Source organism: Pyxicephalus adspersus, chromosome 7 (assembly GCF_032062135.1).
Source record: "Pyxicephalus adspersus chromosome 7, UCB_Pads_2.0, whole genome shotgun sequence".
NCBI lineage: Eukaryota > Metazoa > Chordata > Amphibia > Anura > Pyxicephalidae > Pyxicephalus > Pyxicephalus adspersus.
The window spans coordinates 52,141,768-52,168,453 of record NC_092864.1 but is presented as its reverse complement, the minus strand read 5'-3'; the positions used below and the strand labels follow the sequence as shown (position 1 = coordinate 52,168,453).

Sequence of the window (26,686 nt, the reverse complement as noted above, 5' to 3'; positions counted from 1 at the left end):
TTCTTCTCATTAGATATAAACCCTTTTTTATATGGAAGCAAAGAGGTTTTGCTTAACATTCAATCCGGAACAAGCTTATAATAGAGAAATAGCACCGCTACTACAATTCCCTGCATCTATAAAATAGTCCAATGTGGGACCACGAATAGGCAGAGAGGCCGCTGGTCTACAGATGCGAGTGATGCCACTACTACAATTCCCGGCATTACTTGCGTCTCTAAAACAGCTCAATGTGAGGCCATGCATAGGCAGAGAGGCCAGCGGTTTATAGACGTGAGTGATGCTGAGTATTGTAGTAGCGCCGCTGTATCAATGCAGCAGCGGCCCAGCTGCAATTCATATTTAAAATTCCTTTGGGGGCCCAAATTTGGCCCTCGGGCCAGTGTTTGACACCCCTGCTTTAATCTATCACCTCAGTAATCATTTACAGGTAGACCTAACACTGCTCCATAAACTGGGATTGCAATTTCTGAATCATAGGCTGTATATGGGCCTTATAGCAGGTTTTGGATTTTTTTTACATGACTATGGGAATTCAAACTTTGCTTGAAGTAGATCAAACACAGATCACAAGGAGGTTAATGCCAAGTCTAATGTACATGTGTATGTTTTAATGAATTTGAATCTCAGGAGCCTCTCCAATAAAGAATCTCACAACACATAAATTACAACAAGAATAAAATGGAACTAGATTAGGAAATTCCAAGTTGGAATTTGTATTGTTTTAATGAAACAATGACAATAAAAGTAGTAATGGTATGGCTCAGCCAATTCGGTCTTTGGACAATTACAATGTCATCGTCTGCCATCGTAATATACCTATAGTAATGTTGGATTAGAACCTAATTTGCTCCAATTCTGAATTCCAATACAAGGTCGGAATACCCTGGTTGGAATCACCTTGGGTCAGAACTATCCCATCACCACTAGTGAATAAAATGTATTTATTATTGTTTCCTTTTTTCTGCTTTATTCATAAAAGATGCATTCACAGAAATCAAACCATGCACATATAACGATGTATATTAGGAAGGATCCTTTAGATGTGTATGACTGACTTGTTACTGGTTGAAAGGAATCAGTAGGGGAACATACACAACATTTGGCAATAGACTGCAGCTTTAATATTATGTATATATAACGGTTGATGGCAATAGGGGCACTAACTCAGGTATGAAAAGAAATGCAAAAATTGTAGAAACCAAAGTAACCCATATTTTACTTAGCAGATGTTCTCCATAATGTCAATATGTTGGCTAAAATTTGGTGTTTCTTAATATATTCTTCTGTATTCATTTTTTCCAATAAAGTGATAATAAAACTGTTTTGTATTAAAGAAGTGAGTCAGGTTTTCCTCCCAGTGACTCAAAGACATTGGATGAATAATTCAAATTTATCAGCATTTCATTTTTTTCTGAATGGAAATATAATAAGGAAAAACATTTATTAAACATACGCCCTTGTTGACTGTTATTATTCTCTCTTGTGTATTCAGGGACTAATGAAATATTCCTAAATAACTTTATTAAAACCTGCAGCAATTCTCATTTTGGAAAGAATTTTGTCTACTGGGGAACATATGGCATGCAATTCTAATTTTGCTTGACATTAGCAACATTTGTCAAATAACAATATCTAGCTGTTCTTTTTTTCTTTTGCAAAACAAAGTATTAATTTTAATTAATTGTGTTTTTATTAAAAAGGCATGCCCTAACCTTTTCATTAGGCACCCATCCTTATATGCAGAAAAACAAAATCATGTCCGTTTCCGACCTATCCTAAAAATTCTGATCCAAGTTTACTAAAGATTCCAATTTTCTTTTGTCGGGCATATCCTTTTGGCTTGTTTTCGTACGTACTGGCTTCAAACAAATGTAAAGTTTAGGAATGATCAGGTGAATTTCATTACATTGTTTTCACAGAGGAAATCATATTTTCACAAGTGGTTATATTTTTTACAAATAATTGACCAATTTATAGCCAGTAGGCTGGGGCTGATGATTTTTTAGGTTGATTGCAAAGACAGTGAACATGGAATCATCACCACATTTGCTGGGAGGAGGGTGTCAGGGGTAACAATGAGAACATGTCCCAAACAAATGCAAAAAAAAAAAAACATGTTTTTTATTAAAGTTAAATTATAATCATTATTTTCTGATTAAGGGTTGATACACTAAAGGGATTTAGGTTATTTATTTTGCATAATTATCACTCTGCAAAGGATATTTCCCTCAGCTTAGTGAATAAAATGAAAATATACTTGGGATTTGCAAGCAGCATCTTTCCTTTATTTTCTTCATACTGGAGAGGAATGCAATGTACCCAGACAACATGGCACTGTCACGTGAATCATGTAGTGTCCTGGTATTTCCCTTCACAGGCTTCCACCCCCCTCTCTCCTTCACATTCCACTGTCTTGGTTTCCAGTTGTGAGAGATCACTAATCCAATGCTGCAGATGTGCCCGGTCTGGCCAGGCTCCAACACTCCCCTCATGCTGAGGTCATCATCTGCAGACCTCTTCTTGATCCTGAGAAGATCTGGACAGAAAATGTCTACATTACGCAAACAGTGACGTGAATACCCAAAAATAGACCCTGCTCCATGTAAATAGGGAATGAGAGAAGACTCGGGATTACTATTCTTTTGTTTTATTTTCCTTTTGCTAAACCCTCTTCACTTTACCAAAGTCTTATAATCAGTCCAGTTATAACCAGTCCATTCTTCCTCCAGATCTGCACTGTGAGGCCATTGGTAAACCCACAGCCACTGCTGAAAACTTGGTGGGTGCAAGCACAGAAAATTCCCATTTATTCTCATGAAGAGGCCCCAAAGAAAGGTGGCACCTAAATAAGAATAAATTGGATTTTTGCATGCATGTGCAGAAGAAGTAAAACACAGACCCAGAAAATTTTCTAGTGATGATTCAACTCCATGTGGGCCCTGCAGAATGCATGGACAAGTCAGTGTGACATTTTGGGTGGATGTTGCGGGTAGTGTAAAGGATAATCATACTTTAAAGAAGTCAAAGAGACGGTAAATAACCAGTCCTAAAAAAAACATAGCCAAGAATTACCTTAAACTCAACCTGCCATGTAAAAAATGCAGGAAGTTGCAAACTCTGACCTCCATCTGAAACTTCCTATTTACATAATGTTTTATGCCCTGGCTTTAACACTTTTTGAGTCACTAATATGCATTAAGTACCTTTTTAAACCTTTTTAAATTGCTTTATTCTACTAAGGAAAGAGGGTCAACAATATGCCCAGGCAAGTGGGAGTTTCAACCCTTAGCTTTAATTCTATACTAATACTGAATTGTTTGGAGGTTTAGGATTGCAGCTGGAGAGTTGAATTAAATTAGTGAATTATGTTTATGATGGCTATTAGTTATATTTTGTATAGTATGTGATCTAGGAAAGTTACTCAGCAGAATAAGCAAAGTTGATTTTAGCTACACTGGTAAAAATCCTCAATAAATCTAGTCATACAATCATAAAGTGTAGTTTGCATTATTTGCAAACTGCATGACTGTTTTCAGTAAAATATTATTTTTGTTAACATATAGACATTGATTTCCCCTGAGAAGACCAGCACTGAGGGTCCTCATTCTCCCCCTTTAAAATCACATGCTCACTTAGACAATACCAGTATATAAGGTATGTTCCTGGACTAATTGTTTAAAGTTCATGTTTAAAGTCAAATCACGTCATGTAATATTGCTAGATTTTTTCCTATCTTTGTACTTGACCATCTCCTTCCGAACCCCGCTCATGTGGCTTCCTCGTCTTCCATCTGATGGCATCCAGTAGGTGTAGTAGAGTATTGCACAAACATCATTTGGCACTAATCTCTGGGCACTGCTGCACTGCTTGACTGGATGGTGATCTCACCTTCTGTAGTCCATGAGAATAAATGTTTTGAAGCCATGGCTGCCCATGTGCTTCCTCTGGGTTTAGTGAAGCTGAGTGTTATTCAACCCAGTATATGGACAATGGCTACTGGATTAATCTGTTTCATTTTTTTCATTTTTAAGGACAGCATGTGAAAGAGAGAGTTGCAATAAATGCATAAGATTAAAAAAATTGAAAATGTAATGTAAAATATCCTGTAAATAAGCAGCGGGTGGGGATGGGTAACTCCAAAATGAAAGCCTTAGTTGGAGTTGGTTGATCTCCAGACTCGGGCTAACTCTACGGATAGTTACAGCTACAAACAGAGGTTCTTATCTTTATACTTTTGCTACACCAGTGACTCAGAAAGGGAATAACCACCAGATCATCGTGACAACCTGTTGATTTTTTCTTTTAGATATCCTGCTAGGTATATGAATTACACTTGTATAATGTACCATCATTTTGTATCTTTAGTTTATATATATTTTCTTTTTTATGTAGGTATTTGTATTTCAGCTGTTATTTAGCCTTGTAAAAATGAGCAATATCGTGCATAGTGACCAGGTTTCTTTTTCTTATATTTCAGAATGGAAAAAAGAATCTGATTACTTTAAACACAACCCAACCTGAGTTACCATAACTGATTTCATTTTGTCTTCTCATTATGAATTATGCTTTTTACGTTATTGTTATGCTTAAATGATGTCTAGCATTGCTTTTCTTGCATACTTGCATTTCTTAGTAAAATGTAATAATATATATATATATATTATAATTTACTCTTTTTTCCTTTTTTAAGATTACGGTGTTTGGTAAAACAGCTTGAGAAAGGAGATATTAATGTATCAGACCTGAAAAATAATATTGAATATGCAGCATCTGTATTGGAAGCAGTTTACATTGATGAAACCAGGTAAAAACATTTAATTTTTTCATTTCTGTATGACAATTGTTTCAGAGTTCCAAAGAGACAAGGGTAAACATGGAACAGCAAAAATCATACTGTACACATTGGTTTTATGTTTATTTCCTTGGGGCCTAGCTGTCACATTACATTTCAGTGTACAACTACTAACAGAACTGGAATTGAGCTGTGATTATGGCTACGGCGGAGAGGTCGCACAAGCCTCATGCTGCTATTTTTAAGAGTTTTCTCATACTACCACATGTCACCAGATCCTTCTCTTCTCAGCTGTTGTTCAGAATCTATAATCTACAAATAAAGCCCAATTCCTTGCTCTGTGGGCCCTCCACAAGGACTCCCCCAGTTTGTACAATAAACTAACTTGACTGTGTTGGCAATAGAGATGCAGATAGTGGTGCCGATATGATAACGCCAACACAGCTTTTCATAAGTACATTATGAATATGGGCCCGTTCATAACACCCCCTAAGGGGACAGGGCCATAACACTCTCCATTAATGGTAAGTAAGCAGTCTTTCTTGGATGAATAATGCTGGGCATTTTGGGATGTAAAAGAAAGTACTGTAGTAGTGCAACATGAGATTTAAGGTGTGTATTGTAAATTCAAATAAAAAAATTGCCTGGACTTGGCTTTTAAAGTCATGTCCAGTTACATCCAGTGTAAAGAAACGTGTCAATCTTACATTTTTTTTGTATCATCATTGGGTAGATCTTCTGACTAATTCTCCGATCATCATAACTTTCATTCAACTCCAACCAAAGCCTAAAATGTGCTCTAGGTGAAAGTAAACCCCAAGGTGGACCTGTCAGAAAAGAAATATAAAAATACAGATTGACTGCTTGTTATGCTCGTATCTTCTCTACTTTCTGATTCATTAACCCAGAACAAGCATGCTGACCAGAAAAGTCAGAAGCTCTTGTAGTATTACAGCATATCAGCTGCACAAGAGGTATTTTTACAAGGAGATGTCAACAATGGAAGCCAATTTGTTGATTCCATGGCAGGCTTCCTTCAAGCAGTCATTTTATCATTTAGTGTGTGAAGGAAGATATCAGAGTTTGCTGTATGACTGTACTAGAGTAACAAATCATTTCGGGGCCAGTTTAGTAGGTTTAGCCTTGCTTTATAGCAGTATAAAAATAATGAATGAATAATAGGTAAATACATTTCTATTATAGCGTGGGTTTGCTAGAACATATAAAAATATTTTTTTAAACCAACTTTTGCATTAGCCACCTACTCCTCACCATTCTATTATCAAGGGTGGTCACATATTGAGAATTCATTGTAATAAATTGCCCTTGAATTATCATAATGAAGCAATTATGGATAAGTCAGTGCAATCATTTAAACTGTATATAAATAGAGTGTAAACATAATTTAGGATAACAGCAAAAGCTATTTTTAGCCACCAAAGTTCATTTAATTAGACACACTATTCTTGGTCATTCAGGAGGAAAAAGTCATTTCAGAAACAGTTTTTTTCCCTTAAGTCATGACCTAAACTCTTCCCTTGTTGAAAGACTCATCTTAAAATAGTCCAACAGCCATACATGGTGATGTTGCCTGTTCTTGTGGGATTTGAAGTCTTCACTGTGATATTTGGCCCCATGAAGCTAATCCTAGCAATATATGTTCATTGTTATGAAAAGTAAGTATATTTATATTTCTCATAAGCTCCAACGAGTTTCTCAGGTTGAAGCTGAATCAAGAAAAAAAAAAACTTCTGACTGCCTTCAACAGTTCCTGTGATGTTTTAATGATGATGATCAGGACCATTTTTTTAACCTTGTATGTTAAAAATAAGAAAGCCTGCATTCACCAATTCACAGCAACTAATGATGAATAAAGATATTGGTTGGGTTGGCGGGGCAGTTTCTCTATACATACAGGCTGATACAATATCTCCAAATTTTGAAATTTATTAGCTGGCCTGCTTCCTTATACTCATCTAGTGTCATAAACTAAACACAGTGGGAGGTTTTATAAAAAACAGACATAAAAAAAAATACACTTTTGCCCCTGATTTTGAGAAGTGCTAGAACAAGTGCATTATGTATCTCAAAGATACCCTGCCATCACCAGAACATTTATTTCAATAGAAATCATCTTATAAGATTATATGTGCATTTAATAAATTTTATGCACATTATTTACTGATAAGGCCTCCTCAGAGTAGACATACTCAATTTGTGGTGTGATTTTTTTGTGTATTTAGGATATTTATTTTTTGTTGTGTATTTTTTGTATTTTTTTAACACTTTTTCTCTCCACAATTGACCCCTTGCAAAGAAATAAATAATACATTATAGATAAACCATATTATCAGTAACATCATGGCTTGCCATGCACATTATGCTAAACATCTCATATTTAATCTATACCAAAACCTCTAGGCGCCTGTTGGATACAGAAGATGAGCTCTCTGACATCCACACAGACTCGGTTCCGATGGAGGTGAGAGACTGGTTAGCATCCACATTCACAAGAAAAATGGGAATGAGGAGAAGGAGGCCTGAAGAAAAACCAAAGTTTCGGAGTATCGTCCATGCAGTTCAAGCTGGAATATTTGTTGAAAGGTGAGCTGTATCTGTATTCTGTGATTGGTAGTTTTTACATGATTTCACCCATTGTGTGGTCCGGTAGTACTAAAGCCATGGTGGGGTACTGGTGGATTGCTGTCTCTCACTATATTAGAATTGTTGAGTGGACATTGGGTATTTAAACTTAGAACGTAGAGTTAATACAAATACAAACAAGTACAAGATCTTGTGATTTAAAACTGTTATGCGAACTGAATTTTGAAGACATTAAGTAATCGAAACAGGAAAAAATGTTGGAATCAAGTGGAACTAATTTCTGGTTGGTATTCACACCTCTTTTAGGTATTAGTACCATAGTAAAAAAATTACTTTTGTTTGCAGAATTCTGTGCTGCACAACATTATATAAAATAACTTTGATGGGCACCATATATATTAATATATATTTGTATAAATTTACTTTTCCTATAAGAGACAAATAGATATCATGGGACCGCAAGTCAAAATGTTAATTCGACCTGATGGCAGGTAATTTTATATGCACCTCAAACCATCCTTAAAGGTTGGGTGTTCAGGTCAAACTTGGGTGGCCTGTGCTATTTACATGCTCCTCTGTATTCTTCAGAACTGAACACCATCTAAATTTGTAGCTGGACATGCTAATTAGTGCTTACAGCAATGTTTCTCAACCAGGGTTCCTTGGATCCCTAGGGGTTGCTACCTTGAGCAATGATATATTTGTGCCCCCCAGGTCACATTAAGTGACAACTATTATTTTTTTTGCTATCTGTAAAGGTGGCATTTGTCCTACTGGCCAGCAATGTAAGACGCATTCAACCTACTGACCACTACTCCTACTGACACTACTTACTGTACTGTAAGCTGTGGATATAGGAATTATACTGGGGTTCTCTGAAGACCTGAAAGTTATTTAAATGATTCTTTAATGTAAAAAGGTTGAGAAAGGCTGGCTTTGAGACACATTCCTTTGCCAATAGGGTCCCATAATAGGTAATGGGATTTAATATCTGTAATTAGAGTCTCATAAAGCATCTACACCATTAAAACTAATGCAAGGCATCACTAATGCATCGTTTTCGGGGGCATGGTCATTTTTTTTCTCATGGATAGCAGAAAAGCTCTGTGATCACCCTTCTCCATGTACAAGCTTAGTTGTCCCATATCACACACATGATAGATGCGGCAATTGATTCTAGAATTACACTCAACTTGTTTGTCTGCAGACCAATAGCTAGCCTAGGAGTCTTCAAAATGCATAAAATATAGGATTCAATGCACAAAACTTTATTACAAGGATAAAGATCCTTATTTTACCCATTTACTGTAAATTTCTAACTATATTGGAACTGTCTCTTTTTTAACAAATAAGAATCCTTATATTTGTATTTGCTTTGTAAATTGAGCCTATAATAACTTAGCAGTAGTTTAAAAATAACAAAGCGCAGCATAATAAAATGTTTTAGGGAAATTCTAATTTCTTCCAAGCCTGTTTCAGTTATTGTAATATAGATATACCCCAGTGTAATAACTCGTATTGCATAATTTAGTTTATTAACTTAAATTGATAAAATTTGCATTAATTTATTCATAGTATGAAACAGTATTTCAATGATTTTCTTTTTTTACTAGGATGTACAGAAGATCATCTAATATGGCTGGTCTCACATATCCCTCAACAGTGATAGCATGTTTAAAGGTAAATTAACAAAATATTTCCTTCTAGAAAATGTTTAGTCATCCTTTGTATAATGCGATGTGACATCAAATTGCATTGAGTTTCTTTCTAACATTAACCTTACATTGACCATCATTCTTTATGAGCCATTGATTATGAGCCACAATATCATAGCTCAACCAAATGCTTTTCCCACCTGCAAGCAAGACCGGAAACATTCTGTGAAGGACACCAGACACAAATTTGGTTTCACAGGTAGAGTGTATATGCCTCTGTCAAAGGCTTTGTTTTAGTATGAAAGCCAGTCTCTTGGTATTTAATAACCCCCTCCCAATCCTTCTCCAACACCCTTCTAACCCATCCTGCACCTTTTTTTCTTACCTTTTGAAAAATCTGGATCCTCTACTTCTGCACTGTATTGTGCCCATGGCGGCGGGTTCCCTACAGTTTCTTTGTGCCGGTATCATAAATGGCATCTAGAGGTCCCTGCCATTGGACAGCTAGGGGCTGTTCATGTCATGCAAGCTGGGAAGCAGATACCCGGACTAAGACTCTCTCCTCCTGTTAAAGAAAGTAAAGAGAATATCCCCAAATCAGTGTTACATGATTGCTTTAGGTACGTAAATGACATTTGCAAGGGGGTATCCAAGGGGATATTTGCCTGGAGATCAGCTTCCAAGTACAGCTTTTACACCTGAGTTACTTTTTTTTTACTTTTTATTCTGTATCATTTTCTAAACTATGTAATAGCATTTATATTATGCTTTTATCTTATTTTTTTAGACATTGACTAGTGTGTGGGTATCCTTATAATTAATATTTAAGTACTGTAGATTCACAACAGACACGTTACTTTGGCCAACTTTAATTCAGTATATTAGGTAATTTTTGCTTCTGTTTGCAATGTCTTCCAAACATTTATATGCTGGAGGACTGCTAGTTATATGACAATTGGAGCAAGTTAGCAGGAGTTCATGTGATACTCCATGACCCATTGATAATAACAAATGATGGCATGAACTACTTTAATTTTTGTTTTTCTGCATTCTTCCAGATGCAACAGATTATCGGGTGGTGGCAGAGGCACACACATACATTCAAATACACCAGAGCAGTGCAATTTGACAGAAGCAATATATGTTACTGTTAGCAATGTACTAAAAATAGAGAAGCATGCAAAAGACACATGCTACCCACAGATCCTCGATTTTCTGGCAAAGTAAACTGGGAACCAAAGTTTAGTAACAGATGGCAAGTGAAAGCAAGAGAGTAAAATAACGTCTTCATTCAGAAGCAGTTTTCTTTTCCTAGTATCCTAGTAAATTGTCTCTGGAGAAAAAATCTATTCATTCCTTGTCAACCATTTGCATACTGAATATTTACTAATATTAAGATCATATAATATGATTGTCTGCTTTACCTACCTGTCCTATGTAGAAGTGCACTACCTCATAATTTACATTGGGAAAATCTCTTTCAGTTCCAAAATGGAAATCATTATCAAGTGATTAGGTGTTTCAATAGTTTTATAAAATCAAGGAAATTTTGCAACTTGGTAAGAAAATCCTTCACAAGCAATTCCCCAGTTTGGAGTACCACCTGGCTTTCTATATATCTTGTGGGTCCTGTTAACAATATCTCTGGCAATTATGATTTTACCTGTCCCACTTGACATTATCCATTGGAAAGAAACCATAGGCCCATTTACATTTACTATACCATGTTACCGCTCCTGGATGCCTACTATGCACAGCTCAGCTGCCAGGATCATTTTCTAGCAAAAGCTCCTGACACAGGGGGCACGGTACTATCCGTGATGTGCCCGCCCCACTACATGTGTTACTCAAAGAGGAAGAAACATCCCCCAGAGTGACGTCATGGTACCAGAACCGGCCCACTCTCCCATCGCAAGCTCAGACCTGAGCCTGCAATTCCATACCAGAGACTCTGGTCAGGGCGTCCCCCCCTCCCAGTGGGGTACTTCTCCTGGCCCCGCGGTGGGGCAGACTGGCCAAAGCCGCGGTCCACCAAAAATGAGAGGTGGGCACGTGTGGCCATTCCCAAAAAAAGTAAGGGCACGGCATTCCCACCTGTGCCTGCCCCACTACACCCCTGTGTTTGCAAATACTTAAACAGGACTTTGCAACTGCCTGTATAGGTGTTTTAGGTCTAATTATTAAAAACAATACCTAGGAATGCATGTAAAAATCTTTTACCTTTTTGTCATTTTTAAACACATCCTATTCAAGTCTATGGAGGCAGCAGTGGTGGCAGGTGCCCCCTAGATGCTGCATTGGGTGACCAGAAGACCGCATAGAAATGCTGCAGCCTCCTGCCACCTGTCAAATGAAGGTTAATGAAAGGACCTAATCATTCCAATGGTAACTGTTTTCTGCAAGCCATTTCCAGCAGTATGTCGTGGGGTATGTTCATGACATTCATTTAAACTGCGAAAGCAACTTGAATGAATAGTGATAACTCCAGAATAAATCCAATGAAATGTGACTGTCTACTATGAACTATACCAGGGTGTCCAACTCCAGCCGATAAAGTCCAGGCTCCACACACATATAGTAATTCTCTTGAAAACCAGCAATGAATTTTCCAAAGTATAATTTGTCAGAAAATGATATAAAAATGTCGACCTGCATGACTTGAGCTGGACACCCCTAAAGTATATCATTAACTGATTAAGTGAAAACCTTTATGGAAAAAGATTTTGCATTTATTATGAACACAGAAGAAATTCAACATCTGTTTTACACAGGGAAACCTGGCTGATGTGAAGTTCTACCTTCCATTTAAATTAGTTCATGTTTGGCATGCCATGTTGTACAATGAGGGGTCTCACTGCTATTGTCCAAACCTGTAATACCAACCTGGAAGGTAATTAGTATCCTTTTTTGGGGTGAAGTTGTACTTTAATAGCAAAACCATAGCATTCTACTAAAATATTAATAATTTGCTAATAAATTGCTAAATGATCCCCCCCCCCCCCTGCGCATTCCTCTACAGTATATACTATGATATGCAATTTTTGCAGTTTGATGAAAGTTAGATTTCTTTTTTAACATTTCATAGCAAAAGAACTATCAGAATATAGATCCCTGCCTGCCTAAAGGTCATAAATTCCACTGTGTGGCTTTGCATATGGAATTTTAAATAGGAGTATAAATGATGCTTGCACAGATCAAATGCTTATTGTTTTCAATGCATTAATATTTTAAAAATAATTAACAATTACTTTTCCAGTAATAAGATACAAATCAGGCTGACCACTTGATAAAGACTGAATCATTATGGTAATGGCGAACCATCTTTATTATATTTACAATAAATTGATCTTAAGAACTGTCTGAATTCCTTTTTTTGTCTGGTTATGTCAAACAAAACTAATGTAACAAATGAATTTGAGACAGATTGTCTAGAGATGTGACAATTATAAATGTATCTATTTTAAACTCTTTCAGATGAACTATGTGTGCTGTAATAAAATCAAAGGTACATGCGGTATATTTAGACTTCTTAAAAGTTTAAATTACCTTAAAAAAAACCTAACAACTTCTAACCTACATTGTAATATTCAGCCATTTCTATTGATATATAAATATTGCTATATAAATACATAAAATCTACATGTGTTATGGAACAAGGTAATCCGTGTTGTATTAATCTGCCCATTTATAATAAATGAGCTGCCATAAGGTATAGTATATGCAGTAAATTGTGTGGTAGTACTTTAATATGTTTAAGGTTGCGCTTTACAATGAACAGCAGCACGATGCACCACATGCATGCATTGTGGCAACCTATGTTAACAACCTAACTGTGTTTCAGCATGTGTGAACAAACATATCAAAGTTGGGAGGTAACTGTTCTTATATAGAAAAAGGTGGATGAAAGGTCACCATTTAAAGAACACCAGACATTATTTATTAACAATATTTTTACCTGTTACATATAAACCTCACACCTTGGACTGTACCGTGAATCTGTCATGACACCATGTATGTTTACATGTGTTATGTTATATGTTTACATTTATATTAAAATGGTATATATATTTATATATACTGTTTATTGCATCCTTATACCCAAAATGGAGTGCCCTCCGACAAAAATACAGTTTAATTTGGTGATAAATGAAATATTTTATTATCTTGTGTTGTTTTTTTCTTTAATTAACAGGATATTGATCGGTGGGCTTTCAATGTGTTTTCTTTAAATGAAGCTAGTGGAGAACATGCACTCAAATTTATGGTCTATGAGCTGTTTACACGATACGACCTTATCAATCGCTTTAAGGTAAGTACATGTTTTTCAGGTGTACTTAATAAGATAAAAGATAAGGTTCAGTAACCCCAGCTTGTCAGAATTAATCTTTTAGTGATCTGACTTTAGTTCTGTCTTTACAGTTTAGCACTGAACTACGAGGGGACATCAAAAAATTTCTTCATAGTCACCTTCCTTGGTGGTGCATTTTTCCAAGCATCATAAAAATTTTTTAATGCCAAAAATCAGCAAAAATGTTTTTGGTTGAGCATGCAGCCACTGATGCATCAGTTGATGATCCAGTTCCAGGGTCTTTTCTTCATTCTTCGTAGTCGTGACTGTAGCTGGACGTCCAGAGCAGTCTACATCCATCACACTAGTACGCCCATTCTTGAACATTTTAACACATTCATAGACAACTCTGCTAGAGAGAACTGAGCATACATGTGGAGATGAAATTGTGCTCCCGACACACCTTTTGCCCCAAGAATCGTATGACAGAACGCCGTTCCTCTTTGATGCAATTTAATATTTTTGTAGCTATCTTTATCCTATCGTGACAACTCTTATACTAAACTTTTATACTATACTAAGCTGCCAGTTTGCCTTACGAACCAGTGACATAACACTCTCAGACACAACCAATTACAATTCCATTGCCGCTACCCTTACCGCTTCCATCGAAAAGATAAAGAACTCTCTTATAAATGGTCCTTGGATGCTTTGTTGCTCCAGAAAAGCCATTTTTTTAAAAATATATGTATAAATTGTATATGCTTAAAAATGATTATGCACAAATTTATATGTATAGCCAGTTTTTTGTTCTTTAATTTTGGCTAGAATAGGGAAGTGATAAAACCATGACAGTTTTATGATCCCCTTTATAGAGATTTGCCTTCTTTTTCTGTCCCAGAGACACAAAAAGAGGTAAGAAGAAATCTCTCTATAATGGCCTCCATAACCATTATAGGTTTCTTCTAATACTGAGCATACACTGGCCAATCTTTCTTCAACCTGTGCCTAATCTCCAGGGTACCATATAGGCAAAGAGATCTCTGCTGCTACTGACTGTATCTTGCAGTCTGATATCACCTGGATTAGGTCAGTGTTATGGATTCACAAAAAAAACTTTTTTTTCACATCTTGGCACAAAACAGTTTCTACAATATGAATAATTTTCGATTGCTCTCTATCATTCATAAACATTGATTTGTAATGACGACCAACCAAAACCCTTATGTACAAGATTAGTATTGGAAGTTATTATCATTGCTTATTATTACACATTGCATCAGTTATCTATAGATGTTTGGAGTATAAATGCACATAACTAATCTTTGTCACTCTTTTGTAGATTCCTGTATCTTGCCTTGTATCATTAGTGGAAGCTTTAGAAGTTGGTTACAGCAAATACAAAAATCCATACCACAATTTAGTCCATGCAGCTGATGTTACCCAAACTGTGCACTATATATTGCTTCATACGGGTATTATGGTAAGAATTGTTTTTTCCACAGAACACATGTGGACTATGCAGCATATTTTCTGTTATGTGTAACCTGTACTTGTGCCCAGATTATGGAAAAAAAATACTCATATATGGTTACCAGTAAGCAAGAAATCTTTGAAATAAGCATTCACTTACCACTCTAGCTGCAGCTACTATGAAGTAATTAATTCATTCTCAAGAGTTAAATATCCTGCCTTGAAAAACCTGTTGTGTATTAGTTCTTATGTAGCTAAGGTTTCTGAGCTCTGGGATTTACGAAAGCTTTCTGTGTATTTGGACTACCTTGCAGGTTTTTAATGTTGTCTGTGGTCATATTAAGGAGCCTTCCCCTGTCTTTCTGTTTGTGATTGGTGCCACCAGGACAGGAAGTCGAATAAAAAAAAAAAAAACAGAAAGTTTACGTTTTCCCTGTGCTATTAAAAAAACTAAAAATTTAATATTTTTGTACAGTTCTGCGTAAATTGTTTGTAGCGATTAACAAGCAGTTCTGTATCAAATACAACAGTGCTGATTTATTTGTGGAAGAGAGTATGTTCACTCAGCAAAGACAATAAAATTAAGCTGTGTTCACTAATTCCATAATCAGAAAAAATTGGGGTAGTTTATACCCAGCTATATCTGATAGAAACACTAGGAGAACACTGGGGGGATATGACAATAGGGAATATAGACAGAGGGGATAGCAAAAAGGTGTGTAGCATATACAATGGGCAATGGGCCTGATTTATTAAAGCTCTCCAAGACTGGAAAAGATGGTTTATCAATGAAAAACCTGGTTGATCCAGCAGACCTGGAATGTTTTTAAAAAAAATATTTTTCTATTAATCGGCAAATATTTCCAATCCTGTTCCAGATCTTTTCGAAATTTGCAGAATCATCCAGATTCTCCCATGATAGTGTATCTTCTCCAGTCCTGCAGAGCTTTAATAAATCAGGCCCATTAAGTGCAGAGGGGAATGCAAGAGGATGTAGAAGCAGAGAATTTGAATAGGGTATGGCATGGATCAGAATATGTAGGAGAGGAGTACAGAGTGATAGTAGTGAAGAGTAAAGAAATTGGATAGAATGTTTAAATATTTTCATTCAATTTTGAAAGACACAAAGGATAGACTATCATGGAGAGTTTTGTAAATCATATGAGTCTGAAAAATACTGAATTATATAGGACACCAATCCTGGTATTCTTGTTTGGAAATATCAGATAATAATGGGCTTATTATGACAATATCTGTGACAATGTGTTTATCTCACTTTGGCAGCACTGGCTCACAGAACTGGAAATTTTGGCAATGATATTAGCTGCTGCTATCCATGACTATGAGCACACTGGGACCACAAACAACTTTCATATTCAGACAAGGTAAGAAGAAAGTCTATATGCATAATTGTTCAGATTTATATGGCTGAATAGGGGGGTACATACCTTGGTCTAGGCATTTATTATAATAACTACAGACTTTTTTTTGGATGCAAATTTTCATTTATTTTCAAAAAGTCTAATTTACTCTCTTCTAAAAGCTTATTTATCTACATCCATAGCTAAATGGTCAGTTAAAGAATTTTATTTCTCAGACTTGCTTTTGAAGACATGTCCTTTGTATTGTTTTTAGATTTACATGTTAATAAAGATGTTACATAAAAAGGTTAATAAAAACCTTATTAATGAGGTGTTGCATTATTTGAAATAACATGAAATTTACTGTAGATCTGTTGCATTTTTTAAAACTTTATTTGAATTCACGTGAATAGCAAATTGCAGGTCTATACACCCAAAATGCAGCATAGAGGACATTCTTCAAGAATATCTCAATATACCATATCAAAGTCCCTAACTCTTAGATTGTAAGCTCTTTTGGGCAGGGTCCTCATCTCCTCCTGTATCATTGTTTGTACCTATCACATTATAATTGTCATTTGCAACCCCTATTTAATGTACAGCTCTGCGTAATATTTTGGCGCTTCACAAATACAGTTTATTAATTATAATAACAATAATAAAAACAGAAGCAAAAAAGCAAACTATTTCCTTATGTCAAAGAATTTGATGAACTATTACCACCCAATAAAGCAATTAGGGGTGTATTTTTAAAAAATTGTGCCTGTCGATTCAGCATTTATCCTTTTATTCATTAGAACAGGGGTCAGCAAACTCCGGCCTTTAGGCCAGATACGGCCTAGCCAGTAGTCTGTTCCAGCTAACTCCCCCCTGGTCGATCTGGCCCAATCCTGGCCAGCAGAGGACAGCAACCCGCGGCTCTGGAGACGCATGCGGCTTTTGAGCCTCCTTGGTATGCCTCCCTTCCCTATGTACCACGGCCAGCGTTAACACTTCCGCCGCCAGGGTAAGGGGACATTCCCTCTCCTCCGTAATCATAGCGAAGGAGAGGACGCGCCCCTGAAGCCAAATCCCTGGTGGAAGTCGAGGCCATCACCAAGAGAGAGAGTCCGGCCTAGTGTGCCTTCTTGACCTCCTAAAATGGCCTAGTAGCCAAAAAAGTTTGCCGAACCCTGCATTAGAAGATGCAGCTTTTAATATTGTGACTGTTGTGCTCTACTCATAATTGACCACTAGGTGGCAGAATGAGTCTTAGTTTTATAATGTATTGAAATGAACAATGCATTCGAATGGTTGTGCAAGATCTAATTGCTGAATTGAAGGGTGAAAAATGTATAAATACAACTCCTAGTTTAAAAATAGCAAAATGTATTCTAATTATTTGCATAGTTACAGGTGTGACTCAGCAAGGTTGTGAAATCTCTGCAGAGTGACAGCTGCTTCCCTACACAAGGATCCTTCTCTGCAACATGCCAGACAGGTGTTTCTACTTAGGCCACTTTATAAAGAAAAAGAACCGTAAAGGTTGTCAGACTTTTTGATTTGATAAAAGTATTAAATATTTTTTTTTCTCTGTTTAGGTCAGATGCTGCAATTTTGTATAATGATCGGTCGGTACTAGAAAATCATCATGTCAGTGCTGCATATCGTTTAATGCAGGAGGACGACATGAATATTTTGGTAAATGTATCCAAAGATGACTGGAGGTAAAAACCAAGTTCTATGAATATCTTTTATCTTTATTTTATGATTTTTATCTTACTCAAATAATTATCCATCTGTGATGAAGTGAATGTCTATACAGATAACATTTTCATATAACCCCTTTTACTTTCCACTCATTTAAAAGAGCTCCTAAAACCTATCTTTTCAAACTTGCCTACCCATCTTCTTCTGTCTCCTAAATACTCATTACTTATCCTCCGATCCATATCCCCCTTCTTTTGTGTGATACTTCCCCTACCTCCTTTGTAAGCTCTTTAGGGCAGGGTCCTCCCATCCTGTGTCACTGTCTGTATTAGTCTGTCATTTGTAACCTCTATTTAATGTACAGCACTGCGTAATATGTTGGCGCTATATAAATCCTGTTTATTATTATTAATAATAATAATAATAATAATAAAAAAAAACTTTTAATTGGTCTTTAAACTGTTAAAATGATTTAAAGCATACTGTATATCGCCTTGTAATCTGTCATGTGTTTACACAATTATTATCCTTTTTATTCTAAATGTAGCATCTTTTTTTAGTGCATTAAATATTAATTTATTTGTCAATTTATTAATCAAATGCTTTGCATTATGTGAAAAGGGAAACATTTACAAATGTAAAAGAAACTTGGGGTATGAGGCCCTGGCATATCCAACAGTGAGCACTGGTAAACTATGCTGCTGATATATTTAAACTCATTAATAATATTTTTTTGTGCTTTGTAATCGTTCACAGAGACCTGAGAACACTGGTCATTGAGATGGTTTTATCTACAGATATGTCTGGTCACTTCCAGCAGATAAAAACTATGAGGAGTGCACTACAACAGCCAGAAGGGTAAGTCATTTTAAGACCTAATCATTTTGACTTTGTAATAATAAATTTACTAGAACCATGCTTATGTATACTTTAGCTATGGTTATGGGGCAGTGGGATATCTTATGTCTAGTTAGTGATATTTTATGTCTAGTTGGCTATGCATAGCATATTCACAGCAGCCAATTCTTTAGAACCAGTTGCCAGCACTTTTACTAGCAGGTCTTTTACCATCAATACAGGCCATCGCTAATGCAAAAAATTATATATATAGTATACTCACTTTACCAACTGGTTTACAGCTTAAATCACCCTGCTTACTGCTTAAGACCACCTATATCGCATGTCACTACTACCCCTGAGGAAACCTGTTTAGGCGAAACGCGTTGGGATTCACTGAGATGCCTGCTATTACCTACTGGATATATCTATACTATCCAAACATGCCTCAGTTCTTATGATGTACTAGCAGTACCCGTATAGTGCTAACAATTTGTTTTGTCAACAGAGAATCTTGATATTTGTTACTTTTATTCGTTTTTTCAAAGTAAAGATCACATATATGCCAAAAAGCCTTCTTTCTGTTCTCTTCTCCATTTGATTATACTAACCTAGGCTATATTCTTACAGGAACACCCAGGTGATTCTGTCAGTCACCCACTTCCTTCAAGGGTGAAAATGTTTATTCACTGTACCGTATCTATGGGGAAACAGGTTTTTCACTCTAGGCTTCTCTACTGACTTAAATTTTAGCCCCCCCATCCATCTCCTAATCTCTATTACATAGAAGAAAGGGTTTTTGCTCACAAAAGATTGGAAAGCTGATGGAAACTAATGGAGCCACTGAATCTTAAGACCTTTAGAAGGTGCAATTTATCTAATATTTATTCTTGGGTTTTACTATACTTAAACATTGGGGGTTCCTCCTCCCTATCTTAGGGTGTCCAGCCTGCCCTTGCATAGTCTGCTTCATAGCCCATTTAAATTCCAATATGTAGCATGAGGACCTCGCACTGTAACAAGTACTGACCTCAGAATAAATGGAATTCACTACCTGAATTCCTGAGGAACGTAAGGAACAGTTTGGTGGATGGATTCTCAAGCATCTACTAAAACCTGAACATATGTTTTCATTGGACTGACCCTATAAAGCCAGTTAATGTATATGCATTCTTTAACTGGCTGCTCTCCAACCAGTATGTTTTATTCAGGGCAAGTATCTCTGGGGACATACCAGTCTCATGCCTTTGTCTCATGCATTGTATGCACAGAGCCTGTGAAAAATGTTCCATATGGTTCTTGGTGATGCTTTAATCTTTGAATTATGATTGTTGTATGTTTTTTGGGTTGTGCTGGTCTTCTTGCCTGCTGCTCATTCCTAGGAGTGTTCATCGACCTTGCACCTATTGGGCCCCTAATGTCTTAATGTGGCAAGCTTTCTAAAACAACGACTAACCGATTTAGTGTGAGACCAAAGTGGGTTATCACTGCCCATTCACTATGTACTAGCAGGAACTAAGCTACTAATAGAAATATCAGTCTGCTTTCTCATTGTTGTCCGGATGGGAATGTTATGAAAGCCCCTTGATTTTCACCAGTTTTTTGTACACAGCGGGCAGTATTCCCATCAGATGGGGGATGTCAGGTGTAGTATTACCTCTAAAAACTACTAGCTAATGGAAATGGAGCCTGCTGTGAATGTTACCAAGCAGCTCCTAGCAATGTTTCCAATGGCTGATGTGTGCATAGGTCTGTATCAATGGTGAATGGTATTCCTAATTCTTGACTTGCCAATCATCACACTTTATTTATTCTACATCTAATCTTAATTTTACCTATTAACCAGTAATACTAACCTTGGGGCTATTACTTAGGGTGGTTGTTATGCTAACCCAATGGGCCTGATTTATTAAAGCTCTCCAAGACTGGAAAAGTTAGAGTTTTATGTGTGATCCAGCTATCCTGGAATGGATTTCCTAAAATAATTTGCTATTATTTGGGAACATTTTTTAAATCCTGGACCAGATCCATTTCTGGTGTGCTGGATTGCCCAGGTTCATCCATGATAGTCTATCTTCCCCACTCTTGGAGAGCTTTAATAAATCAGGCCCAATGTCTTCAATACTTCCTGAGTCATTGGCTAAAAAACTAGTCAAAAGTATTCAGTTCAGGTATGGCTAGATATATAAGGGACAAAAGTATGGAGAAAGCAGAAAGTGGATTCTGTGTAACCATATTTAAGGATAATAATATAAAAATATGATATTCATATGTATTGTGTAAATAAATAACAAAGCCAACAAAAAATGTTAAGGTAAGTCTGTTAAAAATGAAATGGAGCTCTCCTCCTCCTTGATATGAAGTATTATCCCAGTATTAATAACAGTGTGCTCTGTATTATTTTGCAATTAGCAGATAAAGCAGAATAAGATTACCCTTGTCAAGCCATTCGGAAATTTCTACTTTCAATGTCAGAGTTCCATTTGAGAAAATAATTGAACTGTGCTCTTTATCTGACAGCATAGACAAATCGAAAGCAATGTCCTTGATTCTTCACGCTGCAGACATCAGTCATCCAGCAAAAACGTGGGATATGCATCAGAGGTGGACAGACTTACTGATGGAGGAATTCTTCCGACAGGTGCTAGTTCAATATTCCATTCACTACATGAGAATCTGAACGTAAAGTTGGAGTAAGGAATATAGCTGCATATTGTATCACTATTGCTAAAATGACTAATGTACGTTACAAAAAGAGAACTTACCATTATACAACATTATACAGTTATGAATACATGTAATTATGGAAAAGGTCAGCTGTACCCAATTACAATATATATAAAAATATGACCTCTTTCTGGCCTTGAATATAAAGCAATGCTTTGAGCTCCAATAAATACAGCCTAGGCAGAGATGATGGTGCCCGTGGCTGCGAAGTGGCAGAGTAGAAACTATAAAATGTTTTTTTGTTTTCAGTCATCCAGTACTTTCCTGACCAAATGGGTAAATAATTAGATCAACATATTATAAGGATGTAATGTATTATTTTAGCCCAAGCTAATGTCACTTGCTGTGCCCCTACTGAAGTCCGAGCTCAGGTTGAATGATGCAAAGGCATACACTGGCTTTGTTGAGTTATTACTTCCTTTTCCTATAGAGCAACACTTCTTTTTGGAAATGTGGAGTTGCCTGACTTTCTGCATCATTCCAGCACCACTGATCCATATCTTTATGATCCTACAACTTCACTTATTTCTCTATCTACCACCTACTATAAAATGTTAAGGGCTGTGTTTTGGGCAACTTATAAATGGGTGGCTACTCCCCTCTACACTCTGTTGTCTGGCCTTGTCTGTGCAGTTTGCCTACTCCACAAATCTTCCAAATGAAGACTGAATAAAATATGGGGAGGGTAAATGTTACAGGGGAAAGTGCAAATATGAATATTAAATAAAGTGCAAATATGAATAATATTTGCACATATATCAATATGAAACATTTTATTAATGGGAGCTGAAAATATGGCACTACAAGAAGGAATGGCCTAGAATGCAAAAAAAAAATCGGGCCGGTCCTTTTTATGGTAGTCACAATTTCTTGCTAATCACCATTACGTTCATACTTGTATTTATGAAATGTATCAGTGTATATAAATGCGACATCAACCTCTAGAAGTGCCTTGTTAGGAAATCTAAAATTGGGGACTGGAGAAGTGGCACACTCAGTTGTACTGTAGGTTAAAAAGAATGTTCATAGGTAGAGCAGAGTGGCAGAAGGATGGGGAGGGTCAAGACATGTAAGTGTTACTAAACAACAACTCAAGAAAATCAGATCCCTTGCAGGGGGGTAAGGATTTGCTGTTTAAAAACCTGGACTGCATGACAAACAAAATAGCTTACCTCTAAGTATTGCATTTGACCAGAGTTCAGTTTTAAAGAATGTGGTCTATTATAACAAACATATATATATATATATATATATATATATATATATATATATATATATATATATATATATATATATAGACACATTCCAAAAAAAGTGTAAACTATAAGGTACAACTTGCAGATTTCACCCTGTTCTCCATGTCCGCCCTGAGACAGACAGACCCTGGCATTAAATCCCATTTGGTAAATCTAAACAAAATTGTAAAGTCAGATCAGGTAATGTGTGGGCAGTTTAATGTTTTTCTGCAGCATAGGGAAGGATAACCAACACATATGCCATTGTATTGGTTTCTCAGTTCAGACATTACCGAGGTCACACCCTTCTCTTCTATAGGTATTGTTCCAGCACTGAAGCACAGCAGCACTATTTCAGGAATAAATGTGATGCAAGCTGTACAGTTCTTATACCTAATCTAAAATATTTACAGCAGGCATTTTTTATTACAGGGCGACAAAGAGGCTGAATTAGGGCTTCCATTCTCACCACTCTGTGACAGAAAATCAACACTGGTAGCACAGTCACAAATAGGTAATGGACTTATTCCTTCTTTACACAAATGTGGAGAAATACCTGCTGGTGATGTAGTTTAGGATATCTCCATGGAAGTGATGATGTGCAAAGTGCAGTTACTTTTAGTAAAACAAATTTCAGTTTGATGTAAATTCAGGAAAATGTAAAAGGATTGCTTTATGGCCCCTGCATCATTGATCATCACCTTAGCTACACTTCTCCTTTGCCTACTTGAAGAAAGAACCCCGTGTAAGCTAAGAGCTAGGTTGGATAGGACTTAGGAGTCTCACCTGTCTCCACCTGCCAGTGCTCATCTATTTATCATTGCATGATGAAAGGCAGGAGAAATATTCTACACTTCTTCAGAGTGATGGGTACGTACCAATAGTTGTCATCCAGCAAACATGGTATTTGTCCCCGAGTGTACAAGTTTAGGTTTACCTAAAATTGGCAGCTACATGTTATTACACTTGGCACATCATCATTCCTATTTATATTGTTTTATAAATTTAGAACATAGAGTTTGTGTTATCTGTTTTTATGAATCAAAGTCCCTGCCTGATAAACAGAGACCATATTCATATTTTCACAATGGGACGTAATTGGACTGTGTCAGGAGTTCAGTCCAGATAAAAGATATTCATATTAAGTTATTCTCAGTTTTCCAAGCAATTAAAATTTTAGGCGAATATTCCAATTGCACAATATTCCGATTAGCCTCAATATAAGTATGATAGGAATCCTGAAATTTAACATTCTCCATAGAGCAGACCTATGTGTAACTATTTAGGTAAATGGTCCGATTCCCCCCCCACCAGACTAAGCAAACTGGCCCAGTACCTTGACCCATCCATCTGTACACTGCATTCCTAAAAGCAAATCCTCATATGTTAAATCAAACACTTTATATATTATTTAAAAGAAATTGAAGATCAGTTTTAAACAGTATAAAACGATTCTGGGTTTTAGTATTTATTATACTTTAGTATTAAATATTACTTTTTTGTTTTGTTTAAACTCATTTTATTTATATTGTAGGGTTCATAGACTTCATAGTGGAGCCAACATTCACACTTCTAACTGACTCAACAGAGAGAATTGTTATTCCTCTTATAGAGGAAGCTGCAAAATCTGATCACTCTCTCTTCGATAAAAACAGGTATGGCAGCTTGTATCCTTACTCTTAATTTTATTTTGTGGTTTTACTTTTTCTACCCTAATTTTGTTTAATGTTTCTTATTGAGAATTTTACAGTTATACAGTGCCTGCCACCTCGTGGAGACATCTTATACAGCATGATGATTTTTTTTTGCATTGGATAGTTAACACAATACTGATAAGACTAGAGGAAACCAGACACCTTTCCTAAATATAATTTACTCCTGTTATTCATATAGACACTCTAGGATCTATTTATTAGGGTGTTACTTTCAATAAAGTGATTATTTCAATTAATGATCTGTTTCCCATAAAAATATTCATTTAATGTATTAATACATAATTAAATGTTTTTTATATACAATTTATTTTGCATTTATACATGCAAGTATTGTAAGTAAGAGAACTGAACTTGGTGTCAGTAACTCTTGTACCGCTGAACACAGACTTGACTTGGAGAGGAACAGCCCAAGCAGCCAGTCAACCATGTTGTAGTGTTCATATTCTAAGAAGGACATACTTGTAGAAGACAGCAGAGTGCCGGAGAAACAAGGCCATTAGGTTGCTGCTTCTCCTCTTCAATTTAAGAGAAAATAATCAATACATTGAAATAAAGAAACCCTAATCATGATAAAACATGATTGGTTTGTAAATTGTCACCCCGTTATCTCTTAGTTTTATCAGAAAAATCCCCCCCCCCCCCCCAGAGTCAAGCCAGCCACAGCAAAATAATAGGAATGGCAAAGGAAATATCTTACTGGATAGGATACCATTCTCTCCCAGTTATGTACCCAGCATACACAACATTTCTTGGCAGCAGAGATGATAGAACAGTGCCTGGGGTCCAAACATTTGGGGTAAGTAGCTGCACACTGTTTGACAAGACTGCATTAGCTATCAAAAATACACAAAACATTTTCCCATTTTTACCTTTTTCTTTGATCACTGTGTAAATGTCCCCACAAAGTCCACTAAAATGAGAAAATATTAATTAATCATTATGTTGTTTGTGCAGAACTTCATGTGCTTTTCATGCCAGTTCAGAAAGCAAACATAAAAGGACCATGTCTGTCTGGGAGTACTTTCAGTGATTAAAAATTTAAGTCAGTTCCAGCCCAATAAACATAACAACAGCAATAAACTATATGGCCACCATAAAACCCCGGAAGCAGTGAGGACACGGGCTGCAAATGGAGCGTATTAGTCACTAAAATGTGATCATGGTTAATATTAAATCAATACTGCGTCTGAATAACCCAACCTCGTCTAGCTTGCTGTGGTCAAAATCCATATTCTTAAAAAGTGTTTTTTTAATTTGAATATTTGTCTAGAAAACATGGATCAAGGTGATTTCTAATATCAAGGGTAATTGGGTTATTATGTTTTGTAGAAACAAAAGCTACAGCCATTGATGCTTTTCATGTATTAATATTGTTCTCTAGTACAGTGGTCACCAAACTTTTCAGACTGACGGACCACTAAATTTTCCGGCTCCAGACCATGCATGCATTTAACTTTCCCTTTAGTGACGTCATGATGCCAGAGCCCACCCACTCTCCCATGGCTGGGTCTGAGCCTGTAATAAGAGAGTGGGCGGGTTGTGTCCAGAGACACTGCCCTGAGCCTGCGATCTGTATGGGGGAAATGGTCTGCCACTCTCTCCAGTGTGTCCCCCCAACTGGGTCCTTCTCCTGTCCCTGCTCAGCGGCTCACCGGCCAGAGCCGCGGACCAGCAAAATTATCTTGCTGACCACAGGTTGGCAACTACTGCTACTGTACATGTTTGCAAGTTAGGTGTTGTGTGAAAGATTGTGTGTGTGTGTATATATATATATATATATTAGGTTCATAGGTATATATTAGGTTTTCACTCCCTATCAAGTGACACAGGATTACCAGAAATCCAGAGTCTAAGTGACACAAAGATACACCAGATACCCTAGTAACTGCCAGACCGCTTTTCTGCACAGCCCCAGGCTCTCCCATCCCACCAAAGGCATACAGGAACAGATGGCTTCAGTCAATGAACAACCAACAGATGCAAGCCCAAGACAGGAGGAGGTCAGGGCAGGCAGCAGACAAAAGACAAGGTCAGAGGCAAGCCATGGTCAGGGTAAGCTCAGGAAGGATATATATTTACAGACAAGCTGAGGTCAGGGCATGGGAAATCTGGCAGACTAAATGCTGGGCAGAATGGCAAGTCATACAAGCTGTGTGAGGAGATATAAGTAGCCCTACTAATTCTAAGTCCTGGCCATGCCCATAGACGCATGCTTGCCACATGCACATGGCACCCTATGCGCAAAAGGTTATGCATGTGATCACATGTGCCATCAATCAAAGCATTAAAACCACTGACAGGTGAATT

At 36.7% G+C, this 26,686-nt stretch overlaps 1 protein-coding gene across 1 annotated transcript in view; it reads left to right on the top strand.

Annotated features, from left to right (window-relative positions):
* The window catches only part of PDE1A (phosphodiesterase 1A), a gene marked incomplete in the record, with an annotated part of 116,420 nt that overhangs the window by 85,436 nt on the left and 4,298 nt on the right, over positions 1 to 26,686 (top strand). The window contains 11 exon segments of the mRNA XM_072418420.1: positions 4,694 to 4,807; positions 7,217 to 7,399; positions 9,013 to 9,079; positions 13,247 to 13,363; positions 14,685 to 14,825; positions 16,100 to 16,200; positions 17,757 to 17,882; positions 18,622 to 18,723; positions 21,223 to 21,343; positions 23,097 to 23,178; positions 24,199 to 24,319. Of these exon segments, the coding sequence (XP_072274521.1) occupies positions 4,694 to 4,807; positions 7,217 to 7,399; positions 9,013 to 9,079; positions 13,247 to 13,363; positions 14,685 to 14,825; positions 16,100 to 16,200; positions 17,757 to 17,882; positions 18,622 to 18,723; positions 21,223 to 21,343; positions 23,097 to 23,178; positions 24,199 to 24,319 (1,275 nt within the window).